The sequence below is a fragment of the Peromyscus eremicus genome, chromosome 3 (assembly GCF_949786415.1).
Source record: "Peromyscus eremicus chromosome 3, PerEre_H2_v1, whole genome shotgun sequence".
Lineage (NCBI taxonomy): Eukaryota > Metazoa > Chordata > Mammalia > Rodentia > Cricetidae > Peromyscus > Peromyscus eremicus.
In genome coordinates this window covers 83,137,336-83,149,464 of record NC_081418.1, presented here as the reverse complement: position 1 = coordinate 83,149,464, position 12,129 = coordinate 83,137,336, and the positions used below count along the sequence as shown (strand labels likewise).

The following is a 12,129-nucleotide window of genomic DNA, read 5'->3' as shown; positions in this document are numbered from 1 at the left end:
ATTCCCAGTCCTTGGTCTCTCGAGACAGGGCATCATTTTAGCTCAGGCTGGGTTTGAATTGGCTGTATATCTTAGCCTCCCAAATGTACTATTAGAAGTTTTAGGAGCATCCTGCCATTGTGCCCAAATCAGGGAGGGGAAGCTCTTAGCTCACCTGGAACTGTCTTCCCTGTGTGCTGCATGGCTCCAGTTCCTGGAATGAAGTAGCGGTCAGCATTGCTCTTTGTGGGGCCAGATCTCCCACCTGTTGGTAGCCAAGTTTGGGATGTTATCAGAGAGGCCATAGGCCAGTCTTTAAGATTTGAAGCATCAGAAGAACTCTGCAGATCCTTGCCATATTTTCAGAGTAAATGATTGTGGTTGTTTTTTCCTGCCCTCCTCAGGCCAGGCAGCTTATATTGCAGTATGGCTTAACCCTCAGTGACCTGGATCAACACCCAGAGGTAAGGGGGGGGGGAGGGGAGGGAGGGAGGGAGGGGAGATAACAGAGGATTGTGTCTTTCCCCCTTTCTTGTGGCCCCTAGGTGTTCATGGGCTCCAGATATCTTGGCAGGTCCAGAAAACATTAGTCAATTATATTCACCTTTGTTCTGGGAACTTGAGTGTTAATTCTGACAAATCACAAGCAGAGAGGTAGTTAATTTCCAGTGTAGGCATAGTATAGGTTAGCTTCCCTGAGATTTAACCTCTAGGAATCAGTACATAGTAAAGGAGATGGGGACAGCTCCAGGATTGGTCCATGGATTCCTGAGAGTTCCTTCTCATAAGAGAGGCAGCCTGCATATCTCACACCTAAGCAGAGGAAAGAAGTCATATCTGAGGCAGCCTTGGCTGCTTGAAAACTAATTAAAGTTGGTATTTGTGGGAAAGGCTATTAAGTTTAAGGATAGTCACCCAGGAGAAATTGAAGGTGGGTATGGAGAGTGAACAGAATCCCCTGTCACCCAGGCCCACCTGAGCTGTCATTAGGTATAGAGCTAAGTTGAATCTAGACAGTCGATACTATAACTATCCCAGTGGGTGGATGTGGAAAGGTATGTCATTGTTGTAGCAAGAGGCTAGGTTTGTGCTTAGCTGCAGAGGCTCCATGGCAGGGCCAAGAGAGGATCTTTGGAGGAGAAGATAATAGACATGGATGTGTGGCACATGTGGGTGTTGCCCAGACTTTCTGGAGTGATTTGGGCATAGTGGGGCAGGCATGGGGTGGAGATTTGACAGGGTCTAGCGGCCATGCTATGGAGTACATGGTAAAACACTGGGAAGGACCTCCAGGGGATTTCTGTGGGCAGAAAGAGTTTCCAGTTCAAGACTGTAGTGAGTGTTTGTCATTTTCAGAGATGCCTGTTAATCTTCTTGTCCATTTGAAGTTGCCTGTGTCTGTCCACATTAGTGCCGCCTTTGCAGTCAGTTTTCCTCTGTCCTGCTGCATATCTGCATATGGTCCTTCGGAGGGCTCCCAACTGCAGTATCTTAAACGTTTAACCCTCGCCTGTCACCCCCAGAGTCAGTATTTTGACTCCTTTGGGAATGCATGCTGCAATCCACTTTGTTCCTGGAGAGCAAAGGAAGCAAATATGGTGGCCAAGAGCTGGACGGTGTGTCTCAGCCCCTCAGCCCCTTTCCCTTGTGACCCTGGCAGAGTCTCTTGAGTGGAATTACTGGGCCTAGCTGTGTTTAATAGAGCTGCCGAGAACCTGATGAGCTGTTGCTGCTTGATCAGGTTTGGCACAGCATCTCAGCAAGGGGCTCCTTCCTCCCTCACAGATTGACCTTGCCATCGATGGTGCTGATGAAGTGGATGCTGAGCTCAATCTCATCAAGGGCGGCGGGTGAGTGTTGTGGGGCTTGGTTGCTAAAGAGACTGTCAGCTAATCCTTAGCAAAGCAAAATGGAGTACAGAGTAAACAGTTGTCCTGGATACATGTATTTTGTCTTCCTATCAGCACATTGATACCATATGCCTCTGAGTCAGCCTGGCATTTCTGACAGGCAACCCGGGTCTTTCAGTGAGATGGTTTATCTTGCTGGATTCTGTGTACACACACAGCACAGTCTTGGGTTAGACTGTTAGGTCTGTGACTTTTGTGTTAAAACTGTGAAGTCTGTGATCAGTTGGGGGTACTCTTCCTTTATTTGGAAACATTTATCAGAATGACAGAAATCATGGTTTTCTATGTATTATGCAATCCTGGTTGTCCGTGTGAAGTACTTTAGCTAGGGAGCAGTGGGGACAGGCCAGACAGTTCAGTGTCTGGGTCTTGTGCTGTCACAGTCCCCAGGGCTGTGTTCCAAACTGGCCTTCTCAGGACATGTCCAGAGATGTCTCCCTAACACAGAGGAGATGTGCTTGGCCTGAATGGAACCATTGTTTATACTTCCTAGGTTTCTCCCAGACACAGGCTAGTGTTTCTGTCGTCGGTTTACTAGAAAGTAGCACGACAGGATTGAGGGAGGCTCCTTAAAAACGGAAGCCAAATTTCTCTTCAAGTGTCAGGATTGAGCACAGTTGGGATTCCTGTGTCTGACCCTAGTCCCCAAATTAGGATTATCTCACTCTAATGTCACTTTCTTCTTCCCCGTCAGAGGCTGCCTGACGCAGGAGAAGATTGTGGCTGGTTATGCCAGTCGCTTCATTGTGATCGCTGATTTCAGGTACTGTTCCAGGGTTCTGTGCTCCAGCTGAGAGTGTCTGTGGGTTCCCCAGTCTCATCCCCTTGTGCAGAGAGGGAAGCTTGTGGAGGAATACAGGAGGCAGGTGACTCCTGATGTTATCATAGCACTCTTGCGTACAGCTGAGACTTCATGTTTGGGGGTGGGGAGGAAGCAGTGTCACCCTGTAGGCAGAGCTCATCTGCATGTGTCACTCATTAGGTTTTCAGAGGGAACCTCAGGAAGCAGGCCAAGCCCTGGCCACAGGCGGTGACTCAGCATGTCCTGCTTCCTCTGGGGTCAGGATTTGCCACACGTGACTACTGTGTTCAGTCTTTGTCCAGGATCCACTTGTGCTGAGCATGTGAGAAGAGATACTTGCATATGTATTTACTCAAGAAAAGCTAGAGCTGCAAGGAAAACCGAGGCTAGTCAGTAAGCCAGCAGAGCGGTTTTTAACATTTTTGCCACATTATTCACGTTTCTCTGTAGTGTAGAGCAGCCCATACTTCTGAAGCCCCCTGTACTGTTCCTGATCACTTCCCCTCTAGCTCTCTAGCTAGCCCCTTGCCTGAATTTGGTTTTGTACATTGAACTTACTTGATTTGATTGACGTTCTTTCCAGGAAAGATTCAAAGAACCTTGGAGATCGGTGGCACAAGGGGATCCCTATTGAGGTCATCCCAATGGCCTATGTCCCAGTGAGCCGGGCTGTGACCCAGAAGTTTGGGGGCGAGGTGGAACTTCGAATGGCTGTCAACAAGGCGGTAAGTGGCCAGAGAGGTTTCCGAGCATCCTGGCTCAGTGTGCTGCTGTCACCCTCTCTGTGGCAGTTAGGCCCCTGAAGCCTGGGGGGTGCTGTGCGTGTCCATCCCCCACCCCCTCCACTCCGTATAGAAGGGGCCGTGGTTCTCCCTGACATTCCCAGGGGATACTTGTGGTCTAGACTCCCAGTGAGCAGCCTCTAAACACTCTTTTGGACGCTCTGTGGGGCAGAAGGTTTTTCAGTTTCCCTGGTATGATATTTCCCTCTTTTCTCATCCTTTTTGAGGCTATCCGTGTAAGAGTACAACTCTCATCTCAAAGAGCATAAGAAGTAGTTTACTTTATTTATTTATTTATTTATTTATTTTTTTTTGTTTTTCGAGACAGGGTTTCTCTGTGTAGCTTTGCGCCTTTCCTGGAACTTGCTTGGTAGCCCAGGCTGGCCTCGAACTCACAGAGATCCGCCTGGCTCTGCCTCCCGAGTGCTGGGATTAAAGGCGTGCGCCACCACCGCCCGGCTAGAAGTAGTTTACTTTAGAGCCAAATATGAGTAACCATGGTCTGGGAGTACAGGGTTAGGTTATTCCAAATCCTGCATTCCAGGGAGGTAATAGTTTTCAATTTGTACAGAGACAAAACAGAGAAGTTTACAAATGACACCTTTAAAATACATTGGAAACATCAGGTAGGCAGGTCACAGAAGAAAGGGGAGATCTTAGCTCTAGGCCTCAGCCCTGTCTGGTAGCATTCTTAGTTTTGTTTTGTTTTTCGAGACGGGGTTTTTCTGTGTAGCCTTAGCTGTCCTGGAACTCCCTCTGTAAACCAGACTGGCCTTGAACTCAGAGATCCAGCTGCCTGTGCTTCCCGAGTGCTGGGATTAAAGGCGCGTACCACCACCGCCTGGCTGCTCCGTCCTTTTAAAGAGACACTGATGGAGAAGGTGTGATGTGTGAAGTCAGTACAGCCTTATCTTGTGGTTTTGGTGGTGTTTATGCTAAGCTTTGAGATGTAGTGATGTTGGCGGTCATTTTGTTGGAGGCTTTCCCTCTGTAAGTTGAAAACTTCACTCTGTTGAGCTCTTCTGTTTGCATCTCTGTCCCCCTTGCTGACACTTGAGAAACAATAAGGTTTAGAGAAGCCGATTGCTCCTCTTAATTCCATACATATGTGGCGTTAAGACTTAAATCCAAGTTGCCAAAACTCCAAAGCACGTGCTCACTACTGCTTTACAGCACCACCTGTAGGAAGCAGAGAGCGGAGCCCGTCAGTTAGGACACCTGTCAGGTTGTCATCTTTCCTCTGCCTACCTGTGTTGTCATCTTTGGTCACTGGAAATTCTCTTCTAGGGTCCTGTGGTGACAGACAATGGGAATTTTATCCTGGACTGGAAGTTTGACCGCGTTCACAAATGGAGTGAAGTGAACACAGCCATCAAAATGACTCCAGGTAACCTGAGTAGTCTTCATAGTCACTCATCCTTCCATAACTCCCTGCTCTTCTGGCCACAGGAGGCATGATGGACATGTGCTGTGTAGGACTTGTTTCAAGAACTCACTTTATACCATGTCTGGGGTTTTAACTTGAATCACCTCCCTCCCCATGGCTTATGTAATAGTCTTGATGTGTGTGTATTTTATAGTCTGTTTGAATTGAGATAGTCCTGGAGCTGATGGAAAGCCAGAGGGTGCTTGCTTTGAAATAAGGTCACCATCTCTGGGAAAGATCCTGCCCTCCTTTTCAGGGAGTTTGACTACAGCTTCTTTGACCTTTTTAGGGAAAAGTGGCTCAGTTCACCCACGTTCACTGGTTATATGTCATAGGCAAGATGCTGTGACTGTGTATACATGAATTGGTCTTAGATTAGAACTGATGTGAACCCGGGGAAGGCTGTGTGAAGCCAGCCTGCAAATACTAAAAGTGCTGATTCTGCTGGAGAAATAGCAAGAGTTTAGTTCACAGAGATTCCTTTTTTCTGGGAAGGTGTGTTGGGGCAGTTTCATAGAAGTGATATTGGTCTGGGTATTAGCATCACATTATCTAGACACTGCTTAGCATTCTAAAAGGTTTCATTGGATTCCCACTTGGATGAGGTAGTTACAGGACACAACACAGGCCTAGAGCTAAGCTAAGTGGTTTGCCTAATAACTACAGCATCAAGGTGGGAGCCCTAGGTTGTGTGCCTCTTGACCTTGACCTTTTAAGATTTGTGTTATTTTTATTATGTGTCTCTTTATGAGAATGTGCATTCTAGTGCAGGTACCCATAGAAACCAGGAGAAAGCATTTGTTCTGGAGCTGCGGTAGTTGTGAGCCTTCCGACATGACATGGGTGCTGGGAATTGAACTTGGGTCCTCTATAGGAGCGGTATGCTCTCTTAAGCACTGGGCCGTCTCTCCAACTCTCAGACCCTGAACTTGAATGCTTGCTCACTCAAGTGCCATGCTGAAATGAGGCCGTATGATGTAAGCCTAGACTTTATGCCAAGGGATAATTAAGTAGGAGTTGGGGGAAGATTGGATGAGCTGGATTGAGATGAATTGGAGTCCAGGCTTAAGAAATCTGAGTGTCAGAGCTTGTAGGAGGGGATTAAAGGAGGAGGTGATTTGAAAGGCATCGTTCTTGCAGTGCTGAGGAACTGTCTAGGTCATATATGGGTAGTGAGATAGATAAAATCAGTTTATCAGAGTGTGGTGGCTGAGTGGCTGCTGGGAGAAGACTGCTTGGACAAAGATTCTAACCTACCCATGCTTTAGCTGTGTGAACTTGGAGCCCCTAGCTAACAGCAGTGTGCCTCAATTTCTCCTCTGTAAAAGGGCCAATACTAGTACCTACTTGTAAATGGTGGTGGAACTTTCTGTCCTGTTCACTGGATCCCAAATACCTGGCAGCTGCTTCCCAAATTATCACACAGAGGCTTATATTATAAATGCTTGGTCGATGGCTCAGGCTTATTACTAACTAGCTCTTACATTTAAATGAACCCATTTCTATTAGTCTATTTATTGCCACATGGTCCGTGGCTTACCAGTCCTCTGGCATCTTGTTCCTTGGGTGGCTGTCTCACGTCTGTTAACCCGCCCTCCTTCCTCTGAGTCCTCAGTTTGATTGTCCTTATCCTCCCTTGCCATAGGCCCAGACAGCTTTATTATCAACACACATTCACAGCGTACAGAAGGACCATCCCATAACATACCTTATAGGGTTGCTGTGAGGATTAAATGAGTTAGATCACCACTTAGAACAATGTTGGATGAATAAAGTCCCTAGGGAGAAAGGATACACTATTGTCGTCATTAATCAACTACTTAGTGCCCATGTAGTGACACACACCTGTAATCCTGGTACTTGGGAGGTAGAGGCAGGATGATTAGGAGGTCAAGGACTTCCTTGGCTACATAATGGATTTGAGGCCAGCCTGGGCTACATGAGACCTTGTCTCAATGCCCACTGACATCCCCTTCTTTTTTTTTTTAGTTTTTTTTTTTTTTTTTTTTTTTTTTTTTTTTTTTTTTTGGTTTTTCGAGACAGGGTTTCTCTGTGTAGCTTTGCGCCTTTCCTGGGACTCACTTGGTAGCCCAGGCTGGCCTCGAACTCACAGAGATCCGCCTGGCTCTGCCTCCCGAGTGCTGGGATTAAAGGCGTGCGCCACCACCGCCCGGCTTTTTTTTTTAGTTTTTTGAGACAGGGTTTTTCTGTGGTCCTGGCTGTCCTGGAACTCACTCTGTAGATCAGGGTGGCATCAAACTCAGAGATCCACCTGCCTCTGCTGGGATTAAAGGCATGTGCCACCTCCCACCCCCAGTTTTGTTTTGTTTTCCCCCCTAGATTCTAAGTTATTTGTGTTAGTTGGGAATGAAACCAGTGTGACTATTTGCTGTATAATAAGGCAGCTACTTCTTCCAAGTCCAGCCTCTGTCAGTCTTAGTCTTTTTTTTTTTTTGTTTTTTTTGGTTTTTTTTTTTTGAGACAGGGTTTCTCTGTGTAGCTTTGCGCCTTTCCTGGAACTCGCTTTGGAGACCAGGCTGGCCTCGAACTCACAGAGATCCGCCTGGCTCTGCCTCCCGAGTGCTGGGATTAAAGGCGTGTGCCACCACCGCCCGGCCCAGTCTTAGTCTTATGACAATATTTTCTCCATTAATTAAGTACAGCAGGTGAATTACTCTGTTGCTTAGTGTGACCTCTTTAAAAGGCCAAGAAGGCAGGAGGAAGATGATGTGCAGATCATGCTTGGTGGCAGAGTGCATTTGACTCTGCTAATACAGACTGACCCAGGGTGGAATGGGAAGTCGGGTTCCTCCTGTGCCCACTAGGGGGCTCTCTTGCTTTTCCCCAGGTCTTCCTTGGCTTTTGTGACTTTGAAGTGTTGTATGTGAGGAAGTCCATGTTGCCTTTTACTGAGCATGAAGAATCTGTGTCCTTGAGACATCAGAGTTACAGTTTAGAGTGAGGAAGCTGGTGTGTTACCACAGGTCCATCCATGTTTGTCATTGGCTCTCCTTTTCTCCTCCTTTCTGCCCGTTAGAGTTGCTGTTGGAAAACACCCAGGGAAGAGGAACGGGCAAGCTTTGTTTATTCCCAGGTGCATTTGCACAATGAGACACTCAGAAAGCAGTCCCTCTGTGTGTTTCATGGCTCTGTCCTCTGCCCACATTCAGCATGCTCTGCCCTTTCTTTGATTTTGTTAGGGTGAGGGGATCAGTCAGTCCTAGCCCCTTACTGATCCGAGGTCCTAGAATCATGCTGTAGACAGCTGCCCTGATACTTCTTGTAGCCTTTGAGGTGGTTGACTGTCTCTGGGGCCGATCGAAGCTTCTTGGTTGTGCTCCGAAGGTGTTCATCAGAATGAGTGTGAGCGCTGCTTTGTCCGTTTTCAGTAGCTCTAGCTGTGCGGCAGTGTGTGCCCGGACGTTCCTTCTTCACCCACTCCACGCCAGTTTGCTGTGGTGAGAGCTGTCCACAGATGTTTTAATTTACTTATCCTTTGGAAATTACCTTGTTCAAAATTAGGGGTAAACAGTGGCAAGTCACCCCCTTCTTTTTTACGCAACTAGTTACCCCGTCTGAAGATGGCCGGTGTTACTAAAAGAACAGTGTGGTCTGTTCTGAGGTGATCTTCCACAGAAACAAAGGTCGAAACTCCCCTGCCTTCCTCACTTTAACCCAAGTAATGGCTCAAACTGTGTTCTGCCCTCTCTCATCCCAGCTTACTACATGCTGACTCACGAGAGACTAGATCCCTGCTAGTGGTCATGTGCACATCAGCCTTGTGCTAGCATGGAAGTACTAGATCAAAAGATCAGTCTCACTTTACAAAATGACATTAAATGCTACCCACATTAAGAGCCCCCGTTTACCAGTGCAGGGAACCAGACGCAGGCCCCTGTTTCCCTGCACCAGGTTCACTACCCTTTGATAGTTGGCCAGTGTTATCTCACTGTAGGATATGTGTGTTTATAGACATTTTTATGAAGGCCGTCTATAGTTAGTTAATTCTCATTGCTGAGTAGTCCACTGTCAGTGTGCATGCACAAACAAGCATGTTGATATGTTCACGCTACTCTGTTTGCATGTGTGTATGTGCAGAAGCCAGAGGGCAATGCTGTGTGTCCTGTTTTCCTTTGAGTCAGGTCTCTCACTGACCCTGGAGCCGGATGATGGCCAGCAAGCCTCAGCAATGCTCCGGTCTGCCTTCATATTCTAGTCAACTGTCGTTGCTTACCCTGGTGATCGAGTAGTCTTTCATGCCCTGTTGCTAGTGAGCTTGTATGCCTTTTTAAGTGCTGGCTTTTTGGGATTGCTCTTTTTTTTAATTAATTTTAATTTTTAGATTTATTATGCATATAGTGTTCTGCCTGCATGTATGCCTGCATGCCAGAAGAGGGCACCAGATCTCATTACAGACGGTTGTGAGCCACCATGTGGTTGCTGGGAATTGAACTCAGGACCTCTGGACGAGCAGCCAGTGCTCTTAACCACTGAGCCATCTCTCCAGCCCGGGGATTGCTCTTCTTAAGAAGTACCTGTTCAAGTCTTTTACTCACTTTTCTTTTGGGTATCTTTTACTTAGTGATTTGAGAAATTGTATTCTGATGTGACTCCTTGGTCAGGTGTACGCTTTGTGAATATCTCCTACTCTGCGGAAGACTTTCTGGTCTGCTGGTGTGACTAAAATGCCTGGGAGGAGTGGGGTCTACGTAGCCTAGTCTTGGGGGTCTCTCTAGAAGACACATGGGAGGATGAAGAGGAGCAGCCAACCTTGACTGTTAAGGATGGCCAGTCAGGCGAGGGGAACAGCATGAGCAGAGGCTCCAGGGTGGGATGAAGCTGACACATTTGGGTACACAGAGCAAGCCATGATGCAATGGGAGGAAGAAGTGCCAGGAAGGAACAAAGATAGGCCTAGTTTCTTTCAGGTGCTGTGTGAGAGAGCAGGGCTTTAGTTCTGTGTTTTGTCTGGTGCTCTTTATGATGTTTGTTCCCAGGGACCCTGGAGGTTTGCCTTGTCTTGGGAAGATGGACCTCAATGCTCCTCTTCTTCATTCTGCAGGTGTGGTGGATACAGGCCTGTTCATCAACATGGCAGAGAAGGTCTACTTTGGGATGCAGGATGGCTCAGTGAATGTGAGGGAGAAGCCCTTCTGACCCTGTGAGGAGCAGGGTGTTCACCTTGAGTCTCCAGCCCAGGCACAGTGGACATGCCTCTCCAGGAGCCTTTGCCTTAATGTACCTTAATGTAGCTGTCCACAGTGCCAGAGGGACAGCTGGCCATGGGTGGGTGAGGGGGGTGGTCAAATCCAGTCTTATGAAGTATTGCTATGTGTCTTTTTAAAAAGAAATTTAAATATATATATTTTTACTATTAAAATATTCAGTTTTTTTATAAAATAGAACTTGATTTTATGTTTTATATGAAACATTTACCAAAACAAAAAAAATGTATAAATAAAAACAGGTGGTCAGGACTGTCTCTGAAAGCTTTGACTCGACCTGCTGGTTAAACTTCTGAGGTTTTGGATTTGCTGAGAAATAACAACCCAACATTTCCTCAAGCCAGCTGGCAGTGTCTCCTGATGCCTTATGGGAAACCTTGTTTACTTTCTTGCCATACTCTGTTCTGTTTGGAGGTTGTTTTCGTTGTACCACTCCCAAATCCTAGTTACGTTTTAAGATCAGGTTTACACAAGTCTGAGTGGAGCAGCGGGGTTTGTAGTGACTTGGGGATACACTCCCAGGTGAGAATGCACCTTGTCTGGGACCCTGGCTTTGCTTGGGTCCTGCTGGTGGGAGCACGTGGTGGGAATCTTTCGCCTGCTGGCAGCGCATAGCATGGCGTGAGATGTGCAGCACTTACTTTTTGTTGTTGGAATGATTTTCTTTCTGTTAATGTTGTTTTGTTCCTCTAATAACACTTGTATGATTTGGCATCAGAAGCTGTCACTTCTCTGTGCTGTTTGAAGGTTGAAATAAACATTGTTGTGCCATTTTGACCCTTTGTCTTTACTGTGGATATTGTACTGAAATGGGGATCAGTTTTGCTCACCTGGTTTGTATCAGAGAAGAGTGGGAGCCACTCAGGCATCTGAGACAGGCCAGGTAAGTGCTTCGGTTCTGGCAGATTATCATCTCCTTTTTGAAACAAGGACCTGTGAGTTCCAGAGATCTTTGCTGCAGTGTTGATGTTCTCTGTCCACGTGAGGGCAGCAGAGCTGAGCACACGTTTGCTCATTTTCAGCTGCTGTATTTGACCTTTAGTCATGGAAGTTGATGAGCAGGAAAAGAGACTGGAATTTTCTCGTTTCCCTTAGTCTAGTGTTCAGATAAACTGCCTAGTAAGCAGCAGACCACCTAGAAAAAGCTTCATAGAGATAGGTAGGCCGTGACCAGCTCAGTGGTAGTTCTAGAAGGGCCTCACAGGTCCATTCTGGTAAACAGCCCTGTGCAGTGAGCCCTGGTTCCCCTCATGCTAACGCTGCTTGATATTCAGCAGTCATCTCAGTTTACCTCTGCGTTGAAGTTTGAACTCTGCTACACGTGTTGACATCCAAATTCCTGCTGAATCAAGTCTCAGAGGAAAAGCTAACCAGGACCGAGCCTTAAGTGAGCATTTTCCAGCCTCCTGTGGTAGCACACACCTTTAATCCCAGCAGACAGGTGGCTCTTTTAGTTCTAGGCTAGCCTGGTCTACAGAGTGAGTTCCAGGACAGCCGGGGCTACACAGGGGAGCCAAGTCTCAACAAAGGCATTTCCCCCCTTGCTGAATTCTGTTTTTTACTCAGAAAGTGCTCTCTACAGGTAGCTGCCTCAGGCGTTGTTATGAAGGCTGGGTTAGGAGTGCATTATTTTTAATTGGTTCATCAACAGCCTTTGTGCAGACCGAGCCGAGAAATTGGATAGGGTACGTTTCGAAACAAGCCAGTTTGTGTGGTGTGGATTTAACTCATGGATAAAGATAAACAAGATTAGCTGGGTTTCAGAAACACCTTTTTGCTCCACATCACATGTAAATTTCCTGTTGGCTTCACAGGCTTTGGCACATGTGACCAGACTAGGGCTTTTGAATGTTAATGTGAGGTTTTTCTTCTCTTAGAGAAAAACAAAACACCTGGTAGGCGAGATAGGGCAATTTAGAGGTAAATTTTGATTCACTTAAAATGCAACACTTGCCACTAAATTATTAAATGTGACCTTGCAAGTGATTCACTGAACAAGCCAAGC

The 12,129-nt window shown here is 46.8% G+C and overlaps 1 protein-coding gene across 2 annotated transcripts in view; it reads left to right on the top strand.

Annotated features, from left to right (window-relative positions):
- Positions 1–12,129, top strand: part of Rpia (ribose 5-phosphate isomerase A) — a 37,736-nt gene that overhangs the window by 13,314 nt on the left and 12,293 nt on the right. The window contains exons 4-9 of one of the 2 annotated variants that reach the window (XM_059257926.1): positions 384–443; positions 1,765–1,829; positions 2,584–2,652; positions 3,275–3,416; positions 4,761–4,860; positions 9,962–10,901. In XM_059257926.1, the coding sequence (XP_059113909.1) occupies positions 384–443; positions 1,765–1,829; positions 2,584–2,652; positions 3,275–3,416; positions 4,761–4,860; positions 9,962–10,056 (531 nt within the window). In that variant the 3' untranslated portion in view covers positions 10,057–10,901. Of the gene's footprint in view, positions 1–383; positions 444–1,764; positions 1,830–2,583; positions 2,653–3,274; positions 3,417–4,760; positions 4,861–9,961; positions 10,902–12,129 lie in introns of those variants that run through there. The other variant, XM_059257927.1, reaches the window with a different exon arrangement.